The sequence below is a fragment of the Rutidosis leptorrhynchoides genome, chromosome 6 (assembly GCF_046630445.1).
Source record: "Rutidosis leptorrhynchoides isolate AG116_Rl617_1_P2 chromosome 6, CSIRO_AGI_Rlap_v1, whole genome shotgun sequence".
Taxonomy (NCBI): Eukaryota; Viridiplantae; Streptophyta; class Magnoliopsida; order Asterales; family Asteraceae; genus Rutidosis; species Rutidosis leptorrhynchoides.
In genome coordinates this window covers 299,662,280-299,675,956 of record NC_092338.1, presented here as the reverse complement: position 1 = coordinate 299,675,956, position 13,677 = coordinate 299,662,280, and the positions used below count along the sequence as shown (strand labels likewise).

At 31.5% G+C, this 13,677-nt stretch overlaps 1 protein-coding gene across 1 annotated transcript in view; it reads left to right on the top strand.

Moving 5' to 3' along the window:
- Nucleotides 1-12,920, top strand: part of LOC139854586 (conserved oligomeric Golgi complex subunit 2-like) — a 130,740-nt gene extending 117,820 nt beyond the window's left edge. The window contains exons 2-9 of the mRNA XM_071843884.1: nt 9,416-9,912; nt 10,725-10,932; nt 11,073-11,409; nt 11,613-11,786; nt 11,889-11,911; nt 12,005-12,130; nt 12,214-12,348; nt 12,613-12,920. Coding sequence (XP_071699985.1) covers nt 9,416-9,912; nt 10,725-10,932; nt 11,073-11,409; nt 11,613-11,786; nt 11,889-11,911; nt 12,005-12,130; nt 12,214-12,348; nt 12,613-12,729 — 1,617 coding nt within the window. The 3' untranslated portion in view covers nt 12,730-12,920. The remainder of the gene's footprint in view (nt 1-9,415; nt 9,913-10,724; nt 10,933-11,072; nt 11,410-11,612; nt 11,787-11,888; nt 11,912-12,004; nt 12,131-12,213; nt 12,349-12,612) is intronic.
- Nucleotides 12,921-13,677: the final 757 nt, after the last annotated feature.

The following is a 13,677-nucleotide window of genomic DNA, read 5'->3' as shown; positions in this document are numbered from 1 at the left end:
GGTGCATACGAGTAGAATTGTTGATGAAACTGAACGAGGATGTAATTGTAAGCATTTTTGTTAAGTAGAAGTATTTTGATAAGTGTCTTGAAGTCTTTCAAAAGTGTATGAATACATATTAAAACACTACATGTATACACATTTTAACTGAGTCGTTAAGTCATCGTTAGTCGTTACATGTAAGTGTTGTTTTGAAACCTTTTGGTTAACGATCTTGTTAAATGTTGTTAACCCATTGTTTATTAAATCAAATGAGATGTTAAATTATTACATTATCATGATATCATGATGTATTAGTATATCTTAATATGATATATATACACATTAAATGTCGTTACAACGATAATCGTTACATATATGTCTCGTTTCAAAATCATTAAGTTAGTAGTCTTGTTTTTACATATGTAGTTCATTGTTAATATACTTAATGATATGTTTACTTATCATAATATCATGTTAACTATATATATATATATATATATATATATATATATATATATATATATATATATCCATATATCCATATATATGTCATCATATATTTTTTATAAGTTTTAACGTTCGTGAATCGCCGGTCAACTTGGGTGGTCAATTGTCTATATGAAACCTATTTCAAGTAATCAAGTCTTAACAAGTTTGATTGCTTAACATGTTGGAAACATTTAATCATGTAAATATCAATTTCATTTAATATATAAAAACATGGAAAAGTTCGGGTCACTACACTACCTACCCGTTAAGTTCATACTTAGTAGCTAATATACAATTCAACTACTACAATTCCATATGAAAAACTGATTATAATAATATATCACATACAAATATTCTTCAAACTTACAACTTCGCTATATTACATATAACATGAAATATAGTACACTATGATACAGGACAGTTTTGAAGATAAATCTAGTTAATACGCAAGTTGTTCAGCAAAGGAAATAAAGACACGTAATTCATAAGTCCAGAAACAAGTCATGCATTCTGGTTTTACTAAGACGACTTCCCATCCTTGGTCTTATGGAAAATAACCGTTATGGCCATTGGCTAAGCAGCATGTTGTAATGTCGTCAAAAGGACGAGGGTTTCGTAATGTCCAACAGCCCCGTAATAATCTAAAAACCTTGTTTCTCACCCCAACTACTGAATCCGTCACTTGTGGGAAAGTTTTATTTAAAAGCTGCAATCCGATGTTCTTTTTCTCACTTTGGTAAGAAGCGAACATCACTAACACTTAAGCATAATATGCTTCTTTATGTTGCATGTTAGAAGCTCTTTCTAATTCACGAAATCCTATGTTGGGATATGTTGAGTCAAAATAGGTTCTTAACCCGTAGCGTAAAATTGCATTTGGGTTCCCCGCATTTAACGCTTTAAAGAAAACACGTCGTAACTTAAAGTCTCCCCAATGTGATATACCCCACCTATCAAAGGAAAGCCTTTTATAAACTAAGGCATTTCTGGAAAGTCTTTCAAATGTTTGACAAGTTAATTTCGCCATAACTAAATGTGCTGATGAATTTTGACCGACTCTAGACAAGATTTTCTCAATCATATCCTCTGGTAGGCCTTCTAAAATATTCGGTTGTCTACCCTTAACGTCTATTTTGTTTTTATACTGTAAAATAGACAAGGATTAGATTCGTAATAACAAACAATACAAGCAATTTTTACATAGAACATAAAAGTACAAGCACACTACAATACATTTATTACACAACATGCTCACACCCCTCTAATCTGAATCACTGGTTTCTTCTTCTTCGGACTTGGTTCTTTTTCCTAATTTTCTAGGGATATATGATGTTCTTCTAATACGAGTCATCGTTTTCCACATTGGTTTAGAAAAACCTGGTGGTTTAGAGGTTCCCGAGTTATTATCACGATATTGAAAATACGGGTGTTGACGGTACATATAAAGTTCATCGGGTTCGGAATCAGATTTCTCTATTTTGATGACTTTTCCCTTATTATTTTCTTTTGCCTCATTAAATTGGATCAGGGTAATTTCTATAACATCATCAGAATCCTCATCAGGATCCGATTCATCGGAAAATTGGTAATTTTTCCAATATTTTGCATCCTTAGCGGAAACACCATTGACCATTATTAACTTTGGTCCATTGATTAAGGATTTTCTTTTATTTGGCCGGTTTTCTGTGGTTCCTACTATTCCCCCCTTCGGAACCTCTTCTTCTTCAGGTTCCTCTTCTTCTGGTTCCTCTTCTTCCGGTTCCTCTTCTTCCGGTTCCATTTCCTCTTCTTCCGGTTCTTCGGGAACTTGTGAATCTTGCCAATATATATTCGACTCTTCGTTATTATTAGGTGAGTCAATGGGATTTGTGCTAGAGGTAGACATCTATCACACAATATCAAACATGTTTAGAGATTAATATATCACATAATAATTACATGTTAATAATATATAGTTTCCAACAAAAATGTTAAGCAATCATTTTTAAAGAAAATACGGTCGAAGTCCAGACTCACTAATGCATCCTAACAAACTCGATAAGACACACTAATGCAAATTTTCTGGTTCTCTAAGACCAATGCTCGGATACCAACTGAAATGTACCGTTCATATTGATTATAAACGTTCCATATTAATTGATTTCGTTGCGAGGTTTTGACCTCTATATGAGACGTTTTTCAAAGACTGCATTCATTTTTAAAACAACCATAACCTTTATTTTATCAATAAAGGTTTTAAAAGCATTACGTAGATTATCAAATAATGATAATCTAAAATATACTGTTTACACATGACCATTACATAATGGTTTACAATAGAAATATATTAAATCGACATATGTTTCTTGAATGCAGTTTTTACACAATATCATACAAACATGGACTCCAAATCTTGTCCTTATTTTAGTATGCAACAGCGGAAGCTCTTAGTATTCACCTGAGAATAAACATGCTTTAAACGTCAACAAAAATGTTGGTGAGTTATAGGGTTAACCTATATATATCAAATCGTAACAATAGACCACAAGATTTCATATTTCAATACACATCCCATACATAGAGATAAAAATCATTCATATGGTGAACACCTGGTAACCGACATTAACAAGATGCATATATAAAAATATCCCCATCATTCTAGGACACCCTTCGGATATGATATAAATTTTGAAGTACTAAAGCATCCGGTACTTTGGATGGGGTTTGTTAGGCCCAATAGATCTATCTTTAAGATTCGCGTCAATTAGGGTGTCTGTTCCTTAATTCTTAGATTACCAGACTTAATAAAAAGGGGCATATTCGATTTCGATAATTCAACCATAGAATGTAGTTTCACGTACTTGTGTCTATTTTGTAAATCATTTATAAAACCTGCATGTATTCTCATCCCAAAAATATTAGATTTTTAAAAGTGGGACTATAACTCACTTTCACAGATATTTTCTTCCTCAGAAATAAGACTTGGCCACGGATCGATTCACGAACCTATACAAATATGTACATATATATCAAAGTATGATCAAAATATAATTACAACCATTTTTATTATGTTTTAAAGATTTGAGTGTATTAAGTCAGCTGTCCTCGTTAGTAACCTATAACTAGTTGTCCACAGTTAGATGTACAGAAATAAATCGATATATATTATCTTGAATCAATCCACGACCCAGTGTATACACGTCTCAGGCTACATCACAACTCAAAGTATATATATTTTTGGAATCAACCTTAACCCTGTATAGCTAACTCCAACATTACTGCATATAGAGTGTCTATGGTTGTTCCAAATAATATATATACATGGGTCGATATGATATGTCAAAACATTTGCATACGTGTCTATGGTATCCCAAGATTACATAATATATTAGAATATATGTATAATACAATATAAGTTAGCTAGGATATGATTTGTATAGATTTGTTAAACATTTCCCGTAGCTAAAAAGATCAAAAATATCCAATCTTGTTTTACCCATAACTTCTTTATTTTAAATCCGTTTTGAGTGAATCAAATTGCTATGGTTTCATATTGAACTCTAATTTAAGAATCCAACCAGAAAAAGTATAGGTTTATAGTCGGAAATTTAAGTTACATGTCAATTACTAAAGAGGTAGTCATTTCCGTCGAAAGAACGACATCTTGATGACCATTTTGAAAAACATACTTTCACTTTGAGTTTAACCAAGATTTTTGGATATAGTTTCATGTTCATATGAAAAATCATTTTCCCAGAAGAACAACTTTTAAATCAAAGTTTATCATAGTTTTTAATTATCCAAACCAAAACAGCCCCCGGTTTCACTACGACGGCGTATATCCGATTTTATGGTGTTCATCATTTTTTCCAGGTTTTAAATCATTAAGTTAGTATATCATATAGATATAGAACATGTGTTTAGTTTATTTTAAAAGTCTAGTTAGAAGGATTAACTTTTGTTTGCGAACAAGTTTAGAATTAACTAAACTATGTTCTAGTGATTACAAGTTTAAACCTTCGAATAAGATAGCTTTATATGTATGAATCAAATGATGTTATGAACATCATTACTACCTCAAGTTTTCTGGATAAAACTACTGGAAATGAGAAAAATGGATCTAGCTTCAAAGGATCCTTGGATGGCTTGAAAGTTCTTGAAGCAGAATCATAACACGAAAACAGTTCAAGTAAGATTTTCACTCGAAATAAGATTGTTATAGTTGTAGAAATTGAATCAAAGTTTGAATATGAATATTATCTTGATTTAGAATGATTACCTACTGTAAATAACAAAGGTTCCTTGATCTTAGATGATTACTTGGAATGGATTAGAAAGCTTGGAAGTAGACTTGCAAACTTGGAAGTATTCTTGATTTTTATGAAACTATACTTATGGAATTTATGAAGAACACTTAGAACTTGAAGATGGAACTTGAGAGAGATCAATTAGATGAAGAAAATTGAAGAATGAAAGTGTTTGTAGGTGTTTTTGGTCGTTGGTATATGGATTAGATATAAAGGATATGTAATTTTGTTTTCATGTAAATAAGTCATGAATGATTACTAATATTTTTGTAATTTTATGAGATATTTCATGCTAGTTGTCAAATGAAGGTTCCCAAATGTGTTAGGTGACTCACATAGGCTGCTAAGAGCTAATCATTGGAGTGTATATACCAATAGTACATACATCTAAAAGTTATGTATTGTACGAGTACGAATACGGGTGCATACGAGTTGAATTATTGATGAAACTGAACGAGGATGTAATTGTAAGCATTTTTTTTAAGTAGAAGTACTTTGATATGTGTCTTGAAGTCTTTCAAAAGTGTAAGAATACATATCAAAACACAACATGTATATACATTCTAATGGAGTCGTTAAGTCTTCGTTAGTCGTTACATGTAAGTGTTGTTTTGAAACCTTTAAGTTAACGATCTCAATTAATGTTGTTAACCCAATGTTTATTATATCAAATGAGATGTTAAATTATTATATTATCATGATATTATGATGTATGAATATCTCTTAATATGATACATACATTAAAATATCGTTACAACGATAATCGTTACATATAAGTCTTGTTTCGTAATTCTTGAGTTAGTAGTCTTGTTTTTACATATGTAGTTCATTGTTAACACACTTAATGATATATTAAAATATCATTTTATCATGTTAAATATAGTGTATCAATATCTTAATATGATACATATGTATTTAGTAGACGTTATCATAACAATAATCGTTATATATATCATTTCGAGTTTCTTAATTTAATAGTCTCATTTTTTATGTATATCACACATTGTTAATATATTTAGTGAGATACTTACTCATCATAATCTTATTTCAACCATATATATATGTCTATATATACCACATCATGTAGTTTTTACAATTTTGTAACGTTCGTGAATCGCCGGTCAACTTGGGTGGTCAATTGTCTATATGAAACCTATTTCAATTAATTAAGTCTTAACAAGTTTGATTGCTTAACACGTTGGAAACATTTAGTCATGTAAATATCAATCTCAAATAATATATATAAACATGAAAAAGTTCGGGTCACTACATGGTGGATGAATTGGTCCACATATATCACCTTGAATTCTTTCAAGAAACATTGGTGATTCTTTTTCAACCTTAAGAGGTGATGGTCTTATTATCAACTTTCCAAGTGAGCATGATGTACATGGGATAAGTGCATCATGAGGGATCCTTTGATCCGCCAATGGATGTCCATGTGTATTTTGTATTATTCTTTTCATCATTGTTGATCCTGGGTGGCCTAATCTCTCATGCCACAAACTGATCATTACAGGATCACATGATTTTTCTTTAATTACCACATTTACTTCAGGTACATTTATATGTGTATAATGTAAACCAGAATGAATTCTTGGTAGTTTTTCAATTACACGATTCTTATCAGTGATACTTAAATATTTTTCATTTTCTGTTGTCACTGACTGATAATCATATCCATTTTGGTATATGTCAGAGAAACTTAACAAATTTCTCTTTGACATGGGAGAAAATAAAGCATTATTTATCAGAAAATTTGTACCATTTGGTAACATGAATTTTGCCTTTCCAATTCCTTTTATTAAGTCCACAAGACCTGATATAGTATGTATAGTTCCTTCCGTTGCTTTCAAGTCTGTGAAATATTTTTTAGATTTGAGTATGGTGTGAGTGACACCACTGTCTGCAATACAAATATCTCCACCATTTGACTGATTTTTTACTCCAACAGTATACATCATGAACTTCAAAAAAAATATGAGAAACAAATAATGAGTACATAATTCATCAATATATTACATTCAAAACATGTTACAAACAATAGCACATAATAAGGAAATATGTAGTAAACTAGATATGGTGTAGATTGAAAATCTATAACCATTTATTTGACGGGAACATATAATAGGATATCTATATATATAGATATTAGAAATTTATTCATTAAAGTAGTCACAAGTTGGCTCAGTGATTTTTGTATCAAGGTCATCCACAAGATTTGCTTCTTTTCGTTTTCCCTTTAGGGATTCTTGATACCGATTAACAGAATGCTGATTTGTTCGGCAGTTTTTAGACTATTGGCCAATTTTACCACATCGGTAACAAGAATCTTCAACATTCTTTGAAGAGCCTTCTTCAACATTGTGATTTGTGGGATTGTATGGTGTTTGGATTTTATAATTTTGTGGATTATTATTTATTTGTCCCCACCACGACCACGAACACCACCACGACCATTACCATAAGGGTGATTTCGAACATAGTTATGATTTTTATTATTGTTATGGTAATTTCCATGATGATGGTTTTGGCCAATATGGCCACGACCTTGTCCACGCCCTCGTCCATGTGCATTTCTAATTTTATTATTATTATTGTTAATAGCATTAACTTCAGGAAATGCTAGCGCACCGGTAGGACGAGATTCTTGATTTTTCATCAGTAATTCTTTATTAACTTCTGCAACTAAGAGATAAGTTTGAAGTTTGGAAAAAGTTTTATAATTCTGCAATTTTAAATTTTCTTGCACAGTTATGTTTGCAGAATGCATTGTGGAGAAAGTTTTCTCAATCATATCAGCATCACTTATTTCTTGACCACAGAATTAAAGCTTTGAACGGATCTTGAACATGGCCGAGCTGTATTCACTTACCTTTTTGAAATCTTGGAACCTTAGATTTCTCCATTCTTCCTTCGTAGCTGGGAGTAATATTTCCTTTTGATTATCGAATCTACTCTTGATACTTTCCCATAAAACATGTGGATCTTTGATAGTGAGAAACATATGTTTTAAGGTGGTATCAATATGTTTGCGAATAAAAGCAATTGATTTTAATTTATCTTGATCGGAACAAGTATTGTTTTCTTTTAAAGTTTCTAGAATACCCAATGATCCAAGATTTATTTCTACGTCCATAACCCATGATGTGTAGTTTGTTCCCGATACGTCTAAGGCATCAAACTCAAGCTTTGATAAGTTTGACATTTTCTATTTTCATAAAGATGAACAACATAAATCATAATCATAATCATAATCAATTTTTTTTTCATAGAAAAATAACAACATGAAATTAGAATTAGTTTAGATTCATAAGTAGCAAACAAAGGAATAATGGTATGATTACAAATAATAAAACCATAAGGGAAGGATAGAATATAGGTTCATCTAGTGGTGTACAAGCAACAAGGATGATAGCTATTATGACCAATACAGTAGGAAAAATCATCCTTGAGTTAATCATCTTTTAATAAAAAAATTTGGAGAGTAGTAATTTGAGAAAATGAAGATTGATTTGTGAAAATGTGAAAATGTGAAAACTGGGATGTTTAATTTATATTTGAAAAATATAGTCGTTGTAATGTTGTCAATCGACGTTAACAACCATTATGTATATATGACCGTTGTAACGTCGTTAATTAATGTTAACGATCGTTATGTTGCCGTTGTATTAAAATAATTTTAATAAAAGAATTTTATTAGTATAAATATGATTACTATAAAATACATTTAGTATAAATACGAAGATTAAGAGAATAAACATATTATGCATAAATAATAAATTTAAGAATAAACATTAGTATGCATGAAATAAATAATGATTAATTGCATAAGTAATCATAAATGTTAGATAACATAAATATAAATGTTAGTGAAGTTAATAAGAGTTAGATTACAGAAAATATAATTCAGGCGGTATAACCGACCATATATAACTTAAATAACATAAATATAAATGTTAGTGAAGTTAATAAAAGTTAGATTACAGAAATATAATTCAGGCGGTATAACCGACCATATATAACTTAAATAGCATAAATATAAATGTTAGTGAAGTTAATAAAAGTTAGATTACAGAAATATAATTCAGGCGGTATAACCGACCATATATAACTTAAATAACATAAATATAAATGTTAGTGAAGTTAATAAAAGTTAAATTACAGAAATATAATTCAGGCGGTATAACTGACCATATATAACTTAAATAACATAAATATAAATGTTAGTGAAGTTAATAAAAGTTAGATTACAGAAATATAATTCAGGCGGTATAACCGACCATATATAACTTAAATAACATAAATATAAATGTTAGTGAAGTTAATAAAAGTTAAATAATTTCTTACCTTGATTAGTGACGTATGCTTGCTTAGATAAACCTTGATTATACGGAGCACTTCGTGCTGATAACGTGTTATAATTCAGTAGGTTTATAACTACCTTTAGTGGCCTGGTTCTTGACTGTAAACTAATAAGTATATAGAGAGAATATGAGAGAAGTATGTGTTTTATATATGTTTGAAGTGTGTGAATTATGAACTCATAACACACATATTTATACTAAAAAAAAATTTACTATACAATATCTATAATAATAATAAAATTAGCATCCAAAACTTTTATAACATGATCTTATTTTTTCATTCCCTTTCAGTTAGTTGTACTTTCTAATCTACGTAGCCCGGACCAGCCACTGGCAACGCTGCCGCAACTATCACCTCCGCCGCGTACAGCCACCGCCGACTTATTCGGAGATCCAATCGACTCATATCCCTTATGGTTCAAGCAATCCTCATTCCTAAACCCAAATTTCAATTCCGAATTGTACATCTCCGATCTGCGAACATTCGTTCCGTTCGAAACCCTAAGATCGGAACTCCAATCTCATCTTTCTTCTCTTAAACATGAACTAGTGGAATTAATCATTCGAGATTATGCTGATTTCGTTAATTTAAGTACGAAACTTGTGGATGTTGATGCTGCTGTATTGCATATGCGAGCACCATTGGTTGAGATCCGGGAAAAGATATTAGGGTTTCGTGGAGGATCACTTGTGTCATTACAAGGTGGACTTAAGCAAAGAGCTGAAGCTTCTGCTGTTAGAGAGATCTTAGAACTTTTGATCGATACTTCTCTCATGTTGTTTCGAAGGTAATGCAAAGTGATAGTTTTGGGGCTTGATTAAGTTATGCATGCATAACTATTGCTCTATTTGATGTGAATATAAGCGAGTTCGTTTCTGGATTTAATAAATTTCAGTTTGAACAAGCCATTGAACAAACCATTGAACTGAAATTCTGTTATGGACCAAAGTATGCTTATTGCTATAAAGTTCATTGCTTTTCATCTATACACTTCTGATCAGCGCAAACTTCATTTTCTTTTCTTTAGATGTAACGAAGAATTTGAATGATAATGCTTTAAGAAGGCAGGTCTTTAATAAAAAAAAAAAAAAAAGGTAAGCTAAATGAATTGTTGAGATTGATGATCTTATTTATTTAGGATGTATGGAGTGGGGTTTGAGTGTTGAGGATAATTTGCTTCATTCGATATTGTTTTATAATTTATGCATGTTCTTTAGCACCTATTCTTCACATCGATGACCATTTCACAGATTTTGAGAGATGAAGTAAATATTTCTGTTTTCTGTGATAAACTTGTGGTCAAAGTTTTCACACGCAGTATGAAGAAACGGTTTTTATACAACTATATGAGAACAGTTTAAGTATTTGTATTGCAGAAACTGTCTTGTCTCAGATACGAGCTACAATTGTATTAGCGGTCTAAAAATTTCTTGCCTAATAAGAGAGTGATGTTGACCTTTTGAAGCTTTATCTGCCATACTCATGTAGTGTTTACTGTTTATTCGTCCCAATAGGTTGGCACAAGTATTTGTATTCCGTTACATATGGGATGCATCAAGTCATTTAAGGATTTATACAGTTGTGTTGATGTGGTTGCAGGTTGAGAAAGCTAATAAAGGAGTTGCATAGTGTGCCTGTTGATGATTCAAATGGAGATTTACATACTGCAGAAAAAGCTCATCTTAGTAACGGTGTATCTACACAGCATGCTGAAATTGGAATAAATCTCAGGGAAACTCAAAGCATGCTTTTGGAGAGAATTTCTAGTGAAATGAACAGACTAAAGTTCTACTTTGCTCATGCCAAGGTCTTAATAAGCATTTAACTCGCCTTCTTTCTAGCCTTTAATTTCATTTGTAGTTTCATTGACCTGTAAAAACCTTGAAAGTTGTTCTTGATAGTATTCATAAGAACTTACACATATTCTCTCTGTTAATGGCAGTACAGAACCTGCCTTTTATTGAAAACATGGAAAAAAGGTTACAGAATGCAAGTTCATTGTTGGATACAAGTTTGGGACACTGTTTTGTAGATGGACTGATACACAAAGATGAAAACGCACTGTACAATTGCTTACGTGCTTATGCTGCTGTGGACAACACCAGAAATGCAGAAGAGATATTTCGTTCAACAGTTGTGGCCCCATTAGTTCAGAAAGTAATTCCATATAGTTCGTTTGGAGCTGTTAGTGGGCCCATTGGGGATGAACTTGAAGAAGACTTTCAACAAATTAAACGTCTCATCGCAGAAAATTGTACATTTTTGTTGGAGATTTCTTCTACAGGTACAATCATTATTCTAAAGCCCTGTCTATAATATATTATCCCATTTGTCAAAGATATTCCTTTTTGGGTACTCTATGGGCTTGTTTAAACATTCTGCTCTTTATATAATTGGTCTCATATGGATACATTCGGTACATGCTTAAGAAGTAAAAGGGACAGTTGACTGGTTCTTTTTCTTACTATTTGTTCCTAACTATTGCAAAAAAATCAGGCTTGCATGTATTTAGCTTTCTTTCTAATTCAATCCTAAAGGAGGTTCTTTGGGATATCCAACAGGGAAAGCCGGGGGCATTTTCCCCTGGAAGGCCTACCGAGTTCTTGAAAAATTACAAATCAAGTTTAAGTTTCCTGGCTGATTTAGAAGGTATCAAAAAAAGTTTTGAAATATAGTATCTGCCTTCTTTTTTAACTTTTCAAATCATTTGTATCAAGGGTGTCACTGGTACTTATATTTGTAATTTTTCATTGTCTTCCAAAGGATATTGTCCATCCAGATCTGCCGTTTTTTCATTGTCTTCCACTGGATGAAGTTGAAGCATAATATGCATAATTTATTTATTTTTGTTTAAAATTAAATTAAAATAATGTACACAGGTTTTTCTGGATGGTGAGCGGGCTGCCAAATATTTGACAGCAGATACCAAAGAAAAACTCACGCAAGGTGCCGCCTTTAAGATTACTGGACGCTATAATGAGTTTGCTGCTGGTATTGTTAACACGGTAAAAAAAACATTAAATAATGTTGAAAAATGCATATGCATATTTGATCTTCTGTAATCTTGAAATCTTACTTAATAAACCAGGCAAGGAAAACAGAGACTTCACTTCAGAGGATACGTATGGGCGCACAGAGACGAGCTGGAGCTACATCCGATGTCTCGGACCATAATGTTTCTGAAACTGATAGAATTTGCATGCAGTTATTTCTTGACATTCAGGTGCAAATACTATAACACTACGTGCATCTTTCATAATATGGGTAGCTTATTCAACCCATATACCTAGATATGGGTTCATTTGGTTAAATTTGATAGGCTAAACGGGGTCATGTGACGCAAAGTGTATCTAATGCCTACAATCTTCCTGATTGTTTTTAAATCTGTTACATTTTAATAATATAAGTTTGAGTAATTATAATAAACACGACAAACTTTTTGGATTTATTTGGACCCATAATAATAGAGTACTCACTGTGAACTCAGGAATATGGGCGTAACCTTGCAGTACTTGGGGTTGAAGCAGCCAAGATTCCTGCATATAGATCGTTGTGGCAATTAGTTGCTCCTCAAGATAAACAAGCTGAAATAAGTTTAGTTTAGATTTTTCATCTTTTTTGGAGGTGCCTTAATATACCAATGTTTTTTTTTTGTTTACATGTCAGATTGTTTCTGTCTGTCTCATTACAATATATATATAGGTTTTGTCGACTTTACTAATAATGTATCGAATACAATTTTGTAACTAGTGTTGTGACTTGTATATTTTTTCCACATATTGAGTTCTTGAAAGACACTTGTATATTTTCTATTACTTTTCTTACATTTCCTTAAAGCAGAAGTAAATAATTTCTAGGATATGTACATAAGAGTTAATGTTTTATGTTTACTTCACTTTAAAAAAAACCACATTGTGTAAAAAAAAAAAAAAAGTAGATATCTCATGAACTTTCATTCAGTTGATAATACATTAATCACATCAGTATACCATTTAGTCGTATGAAACTAAAAAAGCATACAAAGTTCACCTTTCCAACAAAAAATATTGGTATAAGAAAAGCAGGAAGCACGTAAACAAGTCCCAAAAGCAAATAATCCAACTCCTTGAAATCCTGTTGATATAATAATTTATATATATATAAAGTAAACAAAAAGTATATGTCAATAAACACAATTACGTTACAGTCTTCATGAAACATAAGATAATAATGAGCATGGAATACAAAACATAACATTGTTTTTCAAACCCAAAAAACCTGATCTAATACCCTCCGTCCCTAATTTATTCCAGTATTTCAATTTGAGATGTCCCAAATTAATTGTAAACTTCCATAAATAGAAAAAGTAAGAGTAAAACTGGAAGTAACTCAATAATATGAAATTATAGTGTTACATTTGAAATATGGGAAATAAATGAATGGAGTATGCTTTAACAATTACACCGAAACTAGAGATTAACCTTTCCAAGTATATATATTTTGAACACTAGGGCCCCGTTTAGCTCACGGAATTCAATGGGATTTCAACGAATTGTAATTGAATTTAGACACG